The sequence below is a fragment of the Eleutherodactylus coqui genome, chromosome 5 (assembly GCF_035609145.1).
Source record: "Eleutherodactylus coqui strain aEleCoq1 chromosome 5, aEleCoq1.hap1, whole genome shotgun sequence".
Lineage (NCBI taxonomy): Eukaryota > Metazoa > Chordata > Amphibia > Anura > Eleutherodactylidae > Eleutherodactylus > Eleutherodactylus coqui.
The window spans coordinates 219,384,326-219,397,082 of record NC_089841.1 but is presented as its reverse complement, the minus strand read 5'-3'; the positions used below and the strand labels follow the sequence as shown (position 1 = coordinate 219,397,082).

The following is a 12,757-nucleotide window of genomic DNA, read 5'->3' as shown; positions in this document are numbered from 1 at the left end:
GATCGTTCCGTGTAAAAGGGCCTTTAGTGGCAATGTGAAGCATTGTAATAGAACCTTCTCCAGTGTGATTGGCCGAGCGGCTCTGCTCACTGTGCCGTCTTGATAAAAGGACATTACAGGTGTTTGGTGAGGTACTAGGGGGGGGCAGTAAAAAAATTGTAGAGAACATTTAGTTTTACGCTTAAAATACAAAATAATCTGTAGTTTAATTAGCAATTGATCACTGCAAATGTTCAAAAATGCACAGCTGGCTTCTCATTCACATATTTATGCTAAATAGAAAACTCCCTAAATAATTTCTGTTGTGAAAAGTAGTAAATAAATGAGAAAACAGATCTAATCACTCCGGGGATTTACAGGAAAAGAACCCAAGGCCCATAATATCACAACAATGTTTGGAAAGAATCTGGCATTTCCCTAATGCTGCTCTTGCGGAATATGGGACCATATTGAAAATCCGGGATAATCATTAAATTTAAGACTTTTCAAAAATGCAAAGAAAAGTTGTGAAAAATAAAAAGAGATTGTTTAGTATTTTAGTTCACCATTTAAATGTAAGCAAATATCTGACATTGATCAATTTCATTCCTTTCATTTGTAGTCAGGTGGATTTGATCTACTCAACGTAAGTTTAAAGGGGTTATCTCAAAATCTAGATTTTTTAAAAGTCCTGTACTAAAGACGCCTGCACACGAACGGGCAGGAGCCCGCAGCTGAATCCGACCCTGGCAGCAGCCGGCATCCACATGTAGCTGTCTTTTTCTCTTATCTGTACTGTGGATGGTTGCGGCTAGCCATCGGACATGTGCAGTACACATTTGTTTTTAAATGTTTACTTTACCTGTGCCATCGCTAGGCGATGACGCTGAATTTGCGACCATTACGCATTATCAATTGCGGAAGGACTGTAGGTCGGACGGCTTCCATTGACTTCAATGGAAGCTGTCCATGCAGAATCCACACTAAAATAGAGCATGCTGCGAGTTTTCTTCCACTTGCGGAAATCGCAATTTGATCCCACAAGTGTGCAGGAAGAAGCGATTTTCCATGGCATGTAATGAACGGTATTAACTGCGGATGCCGACTGCGGATTCCAGAATGCAAATCTATTCATGTGCAGGCAGCCTAACATCTCGTTTAGGCCTGCTTCACACGGGCTACAAAATCGCACGATTTTGTAACAATGCAAGATCACTACAAAACGCATGTATGTGAGGGCCCTAGTTTTCAATTGGTTCCTTCACACGAGCGATGTTTTTTAGCCTGACAGAACCCATTGGAAAGCGTGGGCTTCAGATACGTGCGTTTTGTAGCCTGTGTGAAACATGCCTTAAGCATACATAGATGTGCCCTAATCAACTTACTATCTCATCTCTTTCCATTTACTCTGCCTCTGTTTGATCTGTTCCTCCTTCTGGATGTACATTGCAAAGAAAAATGGGTGGTCTTGCAACACCTGCTCATATGACTGCTATTTACTTCTGGCAAACTACATTTCCCCCAAGTGCCTTGTGTCTCCTTACAGGGGTGCTGTCATTAAAAAAGAAAAATTCTATACTTACCTATTCCTCCCCCCCGTCAGTCTCTTTACCTCATCTTCTCCTCCCCAATCTTCTCCTGTCTCCTGCAGTCCAGGGGAGGAAGGTCAATTCACCTCCAGCTGCCTGACTCTTCTCCTTCCTGTGAGGTTACATACATTGGTTGGCAGTCTTCCTCTTGCCAACCAATGTACGTTACGTCACAGGCCAGCAGGGGGAGTGCCTATCTACTGCAGAGGTTGCCCATGTGAGCTTTCTCTGAAATGGATTAGAATTCCTTCCTAGGCAGTGAACGCTACATCACTGGGACCTGACCTTCACTGACCCGGCCCGAAGGAATGTAAGGAATGCAGCCTTCATAACAAGCCGCTGGCCGAAGTACAGTGAAGTGACCCCGGGGAACTGCAGAAACTCAGTCAGGAGAAGATGTTCTAAGGAGACTGACTAGGGAGGAATAGGCGAGTACAGAATTTTTTTTTTCAATGACAACCCCTTTTAGACTCATTGTACTGTACTTCATGTCACACTGTGCCGTGAAGACACCAAAACTGTGCATGCGATCGATATCTTCATGCACAGAGTGAGGGAACTTGTTATGGAAGTTATGGATCTATACTGCATGCTCATTATGATCATGCTAGGATAACTGTTGCTAGCTACCTGATGGCAATTGGGTAGAGACAAACTGCTAGCATAGACTTTTGGGGATGGTAAAAGCTGGAGTTGTGTTTACTACTAGAAAATGATTATATCTGACAATTGCATTTATTTTAGCAGTGGAGGACAATGACGCATAAATATGATTGTGTGAACACCCATTTAACTTGATCTACATGCAGCCATTGTTCTCTTAGTGGCTGTTGGGTTTCACAAAACATTTTGTACTAAGTAGCAGTGCGACAATGGAAATATGGAACAAGAACTACGAAGTTGGTTAATCCGAGCAAATAGCTTTCTCAAATTATGGTTTGTACTGAAGGTTTCTAACAGGGTGGTGCACGGTTTCAATAGCTATTTTTCATCCACAGCAAAAGACAGACCATAAGTCACCGCAACGGCCAAAGCGTAACAACGTTATCACAGATACCGAATCCAATTATTAACAACTCCAGTTATTAAAAGTACCATAATAAAATGCTTAGTCAGCAATGGCCTCAAAGGACAAGTATTGTAGCAGTCTCTATACTACTTCTAAGGCCCAATGTCCATGGGCGACTTTTTGCTGTGGAATCCGGAGCAGGCGTTCTGCTCCAGATTCCGTAGCAATAACCCTTCATAGCATGCTATGGTAAAACGATCTTTCATGTTCACGAGCGGAAACCAATTGCGGTTTCCGCTTGCGGATTTTAAAAAATCGCTGCATGCTCCATTTTGCTGTGGTTCCTGCCCGGGCGGCTGTCATTGAAGTCGGATTCCATGGGAAAGCAAGAGTTTCAAAAAGGAAGAACTCTACTGCGCATGTGCGCCGGCCGGTGCTTCTGCACACATCCGCAGTGCAGAGAAAAGAAGACCCGGACAGGTAAGCAGGGTCCTCGGACGCAGGCTGGATCGGAATCTGACCCGCCCGTGAACATGAGGCCTTAGCAGGAGAAACCAGGGCAAACAATAACAGCATCGTGGAAGGCGTTAGTACTTAGCAGTATAGATGTGATTTCAGTATTAGTAGCACAGTAAATCATTCACTATTAGCTGCAGCAGAAACATTTGTGTAAGGCTATCTGCTTTTTCACCCTCCTCTTCATCCCCATGTCCTCTCCATAGACTGCTATGGGCAGCATCAGACAACACCCCCTCTACGCCCTGCTATTTGTCGTGTTATCTCTGTTACTAGAAATGGACTTCACATGGCAACAGGCAAAATTAGAAGTAATGGAGACCTCTAGTTTCAGCACAAAAAAACCCAACTCATTTTAGGTAAATAAGGCAAATCACACTTTTGCTAATCGCAGTTTAAATTTAAATTCTATGATAAAAAATATTTTCCCTTTGCAGAACTAGCATTCTGAAATGTTTCATCGGATTCTATCACACCTCGGTTTAGATGGACTACTAACCTCATTTTAAAAACTGCAATAATGAAAATAGTGAAAATTTGGAAAAATAAAAAGTTTCCAAAATGTTGTAATGTCAATGTGTGTTATGATGAATGGGGTAATGTGTAAAGCCAGTACTTATTATCAGTATGAATTTGGGTTTACAGTAATTTATCATCAAAAATTAAGAATAATGTACACATGAAATAATTAAGTAAAACACCCAACACATTTTACATGCTATGGAATCCTGATTCCTTAAAGGGGTTGTCCGGTTGTAAACTATTGATGGCCTATTCTTAGGGTAGACCATCAGTAGTAGATCGGTCACGTTCTGCTACCCGGGACCCCTGCTGATCAGCAGTTTGCCAGGCTGGTTCACTCATGCACTAAGGTCATTTCTGCAGGAAGCAGACAGCTCTATTCTCTCGGCAGTGACCAAGCTTGGTATTACACTCATAAATTCCAATGGGAACTTGGCCTGTAATACCAAGCCTGGCCACTGCAGTGGGAAAAGAGCTGACTGCTTCCTGCAGAAATCAGCTGAGATAATCGCTTATCTGTGACCCCTATCGTTCTAGTATTGATGGTCTATCCTAAGGATAGGCCATCAGCAGTTTGCAACAGGACAACCCCTTTAAACTTTCCATGCCCTTATGTAGAGATTGTGTAATATATATTCTTTGGAATAGCATAGTGTCATATCGCAAACATTCCATTGTTTAGCTTTGCTTATAGTAAATCTATTCTCTGAAAGTACCTGAATGTTCCAGCAAAGCTTCTGTCTCTTCATTAAGCGCTTCGTTCCAGAACACACAATTGTAGTACTGATTCATATCTACGGCTTTGATTGTACTTGTTGTTCTATATAATCCATCTGAAGTTCGAGAGTGGGAAGTATTTACCGGAGAACTTACATTCACTCCATTTGTTTTCCAATAAACCTCTGCCTTGGGAAAACCTAATGACTCACAAGTCAAAGATATTTCATTGTCTTCTGTTACGTGAGAGGACGTTGCAATTTTACTATAAGATGCTGTAATGAAAATAATTACAAAAAACCATAATATAAATACACATTATGTGGCAGACAATCTGGTTGGTTTCACATCTGCGCTGGGGATTTCGCCTTCCTGCTCCGTTCAGGAAGCAGGTATGGGGAATCCCCACGGCTGAACTGCTCAGTTCCTGGACAGAATCGAACAGTGCCGGGCAGACCCCATTGACTAGAATGGGGTCCGCCTGCTTTCTGCCCAGCTGCCTGGGTTTTAGACAGAAGAAAACGCTGCATGCATCGTATTTTCAGCCGTACCTGTGATACAACCTCCAACCGGAGGTTCCGACGCAGATGTGAAACCAGCCTTACCGAATATACATCATGCTGCTCCATGACTGTTGCCATAGCTACTAAGTTTAAAAGGCTTTCCCGTATTATTTTTTCCTATATACTTCTGATTTTTTTGTTTTTTGCAATTTACAACATTTTACAAAATATTTGCAGTCATTGAATGGGATCGTCCTTGTTTACGACCAGAGGATGAACATGATCATGTTCTGATATAGATACAATGGTGGCTAGGCTTAGTTTACAGGTAGAAATTTTTTTTGCAGTCCGGCCACTGATTTATCTGCCTCACCACTTCCAGTAGGGCATATATCGGTCGGGTTTTCACACTAAGTTCCACTACCGCCCCACCCGCTCCCATTGCAAACAGTGGCGAGGGGCAGAGAGGAGGCGGGAGCTCAGTGCATTAGCTCCCGGACCAGCCCGCCTGCTCCTCTTGCAGAGAGGGGCAGCGTATATCGGCTGGGCGTAAAAACCTGACCGATATACGCCCGCCTGAATAAGCCCTAAGGCTCGGGCCACATGGGGCTGATTTGCTGCGGAATGTCCACAGTGGATATGCTGCAGCAGATCAGCAACAGAAAGCCTGACTCCAAACCCACATGTGTTGCGGGTTTTATCGCGTATTTCTGTGCAGAATTAACCCCCTCATTGAGAAGAGGTGAATTCCGCAGCGGAAACATAGGTAAAATGGATATGCTGTGGAAATGAATCCCGCACTGGTTTTGTGGAGATTCTTTCCGCAGCTTGTAGACGAGATTTTCAAAATCTTGTTCACTTTACTGCTACTGTAGTTGCAGCAGAATTTCCGTACAGAGGGTCCACGCAGAAATTCCATGGCAAATCGGAACTCAATTTAATTGCAAGTAGAGCATTTGTAAACTGAGGAATCAGTAGGAAGTTGATTATAAAACGTTATGACTTTTATACTACAATGACAGCTTTAGATGCAGAATATTCCCTTCCCAGCCTGTAATGTATATATAAGCGCTATATAAAAATCGCGGGTTGCTAGATATGCCCGCAATTTGAGATGCTTTGTAGCCCATGTTTCCCTATGGAGCTTTACTATGTGTTGCATCACATCGCACAAAAATGCTTTTTTTGTGTGCGTATGATGAGACTTCTACAGTAGGAAATCCTACTGTATCCCCTAAAATAAGCCCTAGCTGCAGTAAAGGAAAAAAAAGAAAAGTACATCAACCGCTATTCACTCTGCCATAGCTCCCCGCCACTTACTTCTAGTTTTCCCTCAGCACTTCCTGGTCAGGGGTTAAAATTCCCCACCTTCAGGAAGTGCTGGCTGTGATTGGTTCTCGAGGACCGCGGCTCAGCCAATTAGAGCCAGCGCTTGAAGAACCAATCACCGCCAGCGCTTCCTTGAGGCAGGGAATTTAAACCTCTAATCCATGAAGCAATGGCAGAAGACTTCAAGCAGGTCTGCCGGATCTTCAATGGAGACACGCAGGGAGCTAAAAGGTGATGTATTATTTTTTTTACGCAGCTAGGGCTTATTTTCGGAGTAGGGCTTATACTTTGTAGCGACACAAAATCACGATATTGCGTCGCCCATGTGAAAGAGGCCTTAGCTGTAACATACAGCTTACTTCCTGCCGCAGTGGCAGGGATTCCAGGGAAAGTACAATACCAAGCTATATAGCCATATTGAAAAGACTTGGGGACAAATGGGGAAATGTATTTGTTGGAAGTACTGACCTTGTGTTTTTTTGTTGCATTTTTGGTGCAATGGCTGCCTCCATTTTTGCATTTGTTTCACCCATCTGTCCCAAGCCTTTTTAATTAGACTATATAATTTGGTATCCTAATTTTTCCGGATTCATTTGGAGGCTCAGACCTAAAGAGTGGTGTCTGGTAAACGTGGGAAACCTATCTTCCTCAAATCATTTCAATTAGATCATATAGCCTGGCATCACACTACCCTGAATTAATTGAAGGCTCAGAGAAGTATATGTTAGGACCAAAAACATGGTCACATGAACGTGGTGGATGGGCCCACGTGTTTTGATCAAAATATGTGCCTTAGACTGTTTAATGCGATTTGTATATACAAGAGTTATGCAATTTTATTCACATATTGAATGTGTTGCCATGTGTTTCTGCTTGTACTCTAATATAATGCCTGCCAGCATTACACTGGCAAGCATAATATACTGCAATGCAGAAGTTTTACAGTGTTATATCAAGTACCCTAATGTTAAAATGTAAGAAAAATATTATAAAAAAGGGGGGAAAAAACCCACAAAGTTTAACCTATTAAAAATCCTTTATTATGTAAAAAATAAGAGCATACATATCACTGCTTTTACTGCAGTTCTAACAACCCCGACTTTACAATGAATGTGTTATTTATTCTATGCAGTGAATGATATAAAAAAATGAAAGTGACATTTTAGAATTGCTCTTTTCTGTTTATCCCATAAGCAGGGCCTTCTACTGCTCAAGTCATGGAAAAATGAAAATGCAGATAAGCTATTCTTGTAGCAGTAGAAATCCGACAATAGTTTCCCTTTCCGTTCACGAGATTTAGAGCTTTGTGCTGACTGCTTCAGAAGGACAATACTTTTCTTTAATTTTTAATTACATAGTACTGCCAAATTTAAAAAAAACAACGAATAAGCAGAAATTCTAAAAAATATTGAGTTTTAATTTATTAAGGCCCAATTTCCATGGGAAAATTTGAATTGCGGAACCCGCCCGGGGCCCCCCCACAGACAATCCACACTTCAAGCAGCCCATAGGGAGACATGGGCATTCACAGCTTAATTAAAGCATGCGGATTTGTTTTGTGGACCTTCTAGTCCGGAAAACAAATCGCAGCAAACACCCCGAAACAGTCTGTATATGCATGGTTTCTGGCTTGGTTTAACCCCTCAATGACGCAGCCCTTTTTTTTTTCCATCACCCCCCCCCTTTAAAAAAAATCATAAATCCTTTATTTATTCATCGACGTCGCTGTATGAGGGCTTGTCTTTTGCGGAGCAAGTTGTATTTTTCAATGGTGCTATTTAATGTACCATATAATGTACTGGAAAACTTTTAAAAAATTCTAAGTGGAGTAAAATGAAAAACAACGACATTCCGCCATCTTTCAGTGCGTCCTGTTTCTACGGCGCACAAACTGCAACAAAAACGACATGATAACTTTACTCTATGGGTCAGTACGATTACTACGATACCAAAGTTGTATAGTTTTTTTTTACTATACTATTTTTTATTTTTTTTAAAGACATTAATTTTTTTTCAATTATTTTCTGCCGTCATCTTGTGCGCGCAATAACTTTTTTTTTAATTTTTCTGTTAACTTAGTTGAGCGATGGCTCATTTTTGCAGGATGTCTTGTATTTTCTGTTAGTACTAATTCGGAATACATATGACTTTTTGATCGCTTTTTATTGCATTTTTTCTGGAAGACAGGGTAACTGAAAAAGTGCATTTCTGGCATTCTTAATTTTTTTTTTTCGGACGACATTCACCGTGCGGGGTAAATAATGCACTACTTTGATAGATCGGACTCTTACGGAGGCGGCAATACCAAACATGTTTTTTTTTATTTTATGATTTGGATTTTATAATTGCAGATATGGCAAAAGGGGGGGTAGGTGATTTAAACTTTTATTACTTTTTTTTTTTTTACAATTAAACTTTATTGAACTTTTTTTAACTTTACTTTTAAGTCCCCCTGGGGGACTACAACATGCAATGCTTTGTTCGCTCCTGCAGTATGATGTAATGCTATAGCATTACGTCATACCTCATTCTGACAGGCAGTCTATCAAGCCACCCCATGGGGGTGGCTTGATAGGCAGTCTCCCAAGGCAGCCCTGGGGCCTTTCAGAAGGCCCCCGGCTGCCATGACACCTACAAGGCTCCCCCGCGACCTCTTTGCATACATACCCCGACAGTCCAGAACGTAAATGTACGTCCTGGAGCGGGAAGGGGTTAAAAATCCCAATCACTGTAGACCTTTTTTATAAGGTCACTTTGAATTGAAGGAATGCTGCCATCCAATAGATGGCGCTATAGAGGTATTTTTCCATCTTTTTGATTTGCATAAATTCCCCAGAGGAGCATTGCCTTATAAGTCTCCTTACTTAGCTTTTAGGTGTCCCCACACCCATTCTGGGTGCTCTCCTTAGGGAGATACTATATCATCCCCATATCCACTCACCCCCTAGGTGTCCCCAAACACTTTTTGGGTGCTCACCTTAAGGAAACACGACACCACTTCTGACCTACATTATAGGCCGCTCACAGACTTACGCAGAGACCTACTGCACACTGATGCGGGGCAAGTACCCTGAAACAATCTGTATATGCATGGTTTCTGGCTTGGTTTAAAAATCCCAATCATTGTAGACCTTTATTTATAAGGTCACTTTGAATTGAAGGAATGCTGCCATGCAATAAATGGCACTGTAGAGGTATATTTCCATCTTTCTGATTAGAATAAGTCAAAGTCTGGAAGAAATCAGCAAGACCATCTAACAGACAACTAACCTTGGACATTAAGTGTCATCTCCTGGTAATCAGATCCTTCCAGTTGTAAAACACATACATATGTTCCTGCATCCGTCAGCTTCACTTCTTCAATTTGCAGAATGGCCATACCATTTTTCAGCTCTTGGCTCACCAAACGGGCTCTTCCTTTATACATGTTCTCCTGGCTTAAAACATCTTCTATCCCATTGTTAAACATTATTACTTGTCTTGCTTCTTGGTCCTTTGTTTGAACATGTGTCCAGGATACTTTAAGTTTATTTATCTCATCTTCTTTTGGAACTGGAAAATTGCATATCATGTGTACAGTGTCCCCATATCTTGCAGTGTAAGTCAGTTGTGGAGCTGTGACTATGAATAATGCTAAAGCGGTAAAAAAAAATATATATTTTTATTCTCGTAGTACCGTATATAGCAGTCTACATTAATTATGTTGTTCTCAAATCAAGTCACAAAGCATATCAGATGCCACAAAACATGAACCAAGCTTATTTGCCATCCAGAACCAGATACCTGTGCAGTATTCATCTTGGAAGTATGTGTATAGCGTATATTAGGCTGCCTACACATCTACGTTTTTGTCGCAGACCCGGCACAAAATAATGGAAGAAATAGAAATGCAGCACTTTTTCTTCCAGTAAAATGCGGGGCAGCTGAGTGTGAACCGAACGGACCCTCTTATAGTCCATGGGGTCCGTTCGGCACTGTTCAGTTCCGTCATACGATGGATCCATTCGGCAAGGGGATTCCCCTTTTCTGCTTCCTGATTGGGGCAGGAAAACGGAACCCCCAGCGCAGATGTAAGGGCAGACATGCTCACTGAGTGTTCATTGAAATGAATAATGGCAGTAAAGCCCTCATATTATAATAGGGAAGTGATCATTCATCTACAGCCATGTTTCCATTGAATCATTGTTCCCAACACCTTTGGTAGTCACAGCATCCAGACCCCACAGGTCACACTATTTTGACATTTTCATAAAAGTATTTCCATACGAAACCCTTTTAACTTCCGCTCACACACTTTTCCATTTTTAGAAGTGTCTTATGTAAAAAATGTATTCAAGCATGTTGATATTTCCACACTCTACCAAAAGACTGCATGTTGTTGCAAAGGCAAGTCTTAAAGAGGTTATCCCAAAATCTAAAGTTATCCCATATCCACTTTAGATTTTATGATAACTTTATGAGCGGACGGGTCTCACCCCCACCCATCCCGTGTCCCTCCTCACTGCGGGTTAACTGCACCCCCTGCAATGAGGAGGTGATTGAATGGAGTAATGACTGCTCATGCATGGTGCCACTCCATTCACTTTCAAGTGGACTGACGGAGATAGCCGAGTACTAGCGATCAGCAATTCCCGTTCGCCCCCTTGGAAGGAATGAAGCAGCAGCCGCGCATGCTCGGCCATTCTCTCCATTCAATGTGACAGCACTGCGGGTGGAAGAAGCATCCTCACAGTGATCCGAAGAGGGGAACATGGGACCCCCGGTCTCAGGATTGGCACAGCTTTTGTTCAGTTTTATTGATGCAGTTTAAGTCAAAACCAAGTAAAGATCAGAAAAGCAGAGAAAGATTAAAGGACGGATTACAACTTCTCTTTTTTCGATCCATTACTGCTTTTGCCCTTAGAAACTGCATTAAAAATGTAAACTAAAACTGCATGTGTGAACGCATCCTACAACAGCACTCATAGGTGACTTCTAGGTGTCGCGGCTTGTCAGTCGCGACAGCGTCGTAGCATGGTGGCCTCAACGTATGGCAAGACCTCTCACTTTGTTATGTAGGACAAGGGTTAATGCACCATGTGCAGAGACTGCTAGGTGCTGTCTCTCTTTCCTGCATGGATGCATGCTGGATTAGTCATGCCTGGGAGAAGGTTGGAGGTGTGGTTCTCTAATTGCTCACCCCGTCCGCCCCGTCACGTGTGCCGATTCCAGCCTCCTGATTGGCTGGAATCGGCACACATGACGGGGCGGAGGTACGCGATGACGCGTACAAGGGGGCGGAGCCAGAACGCCGCTGCTGCCGGACCGAGCTGAAGGCAGAAGACCCTTCTGCGCAAGCGCGTCTAATCGGGCGATTAGACGCTGAAGTTAGATGGAGCCATTGAGACGGGGACGCCAGCGCAGGGAAGGTAAGTGAATAACTTCTGTATGGCTCATATTTAATGCACGATGTATATTACAAAGTGCATTAATATGGCCATACAGAAGTGCTTAACCCCACTTGCTGCCGCGAGACAACCCCTTTAATCAAAAGGTCACTTACCTAGGTTTATGTTGAAATACAAAAACAGAAAAAGCAGGATGTACAACATGATTTTTCTGGACCCACAAACATCAGTAGACATATGCAGCTCCAATCTGTTGATATAGGTAGGATAAGATGAAAGTTGGGTTAATGCACACCTTTCAGTATCTGTAAGACCGGCCAGAGATGCCTATTTACACACAAAGATATTTTGTTAGGATTAAACACCAATCTTCGTCTTACACGTTTTTTTGAATTAGGTAAATTAAGGTCTGCCACTTCACTATGATGGAGGCGTCTCTTAGATGCTTCTTACACTTTACATCATGATTGTAATGGTGATTGGCAAATATTCTTTTAGGGCTCGGGCACACGGCAGAGCCCAGTGCACTGAACCTATATGACATGGAGGCATAATTCATTGTACGGCCATACAAACTTCGTTGGACTCTAAGTAAATGTAGTATATAAGTAGTGTGCTGGAGCATGCCATACAAAAAACTCAGTGTGCCTTAAAGGAGGTCAAATAAGGATCTTCACAAATCAACTGATCCCCACAGCGTCACTCACAGTAGGGTGCTGTCTTTGCTGCCAGAAGCAGATAACTCTGTACACTGTGCAGTGGCCCTGGCTGATATTACACACAGAGTCCCATTGAAGTGATTTGGACTCAGCATGCAATAGCAGCCAAGGCCACTATGCATTTGTACAGAGCTGTCTGCCCCGTGGAACCCCGCCGATCTGCTGTTGATGACCTATCCTGAAGATGGGTGATCAATAGTGGGACAACCCTTTTAAATAAATAATAATGCAGTAATAATGCAGAACCTCTGATTTATGATTATTCATGATCCTTTTATCTAATGTTCTATTTTATTTAAATGTCACATGATTCATAGTGGCAAACATAGAATAAGATGAGGCAGCTAGAATGGGCGAATACTTTTGTATAGCTTAAGTGCAAAAAGAGGAATATTATTAATGGGGTTTTCCTATTACTCAAAATTGCTCCAAAGCCACTCTGTTGCTAACGAGGACATGTGACTGCTGCAGGCAATTAGTGGTTATA

At 42.2% G+C, this 12,757-nt stretch overlaps 1 protein-coding gene across 1 annotated transcript in view; it reads right to left on the bottom strand.

Annotated features, from left to right (window-relative positions):
- LOC136628938 (hemicentin-1-like) overlaps positions 1–12,757 on the bottom strand; it is a 103,718-nt gene that overhangs the window by 28,681 nt on the left and 62,280 nt on the right. The window contains exons 10-12 of the mRNA XM_066605011.1: positions 11,707–11,878; positions 9,435–9,797; positions 4,332–4,607 (exon numbers count right to left, since the gene is read on the bottom strand). Coding sequence (XP_066461108.1) covers positions 4,332–4,607; positions 9,435–9,797; positions 11,707–11,878 — 811 coding nt within the window. The remainder of the gene's footprint in view (positions 1–4,331; positions 4,608–9,434; positions 9,798–11,706; positions 11,879–12,757) is intronic.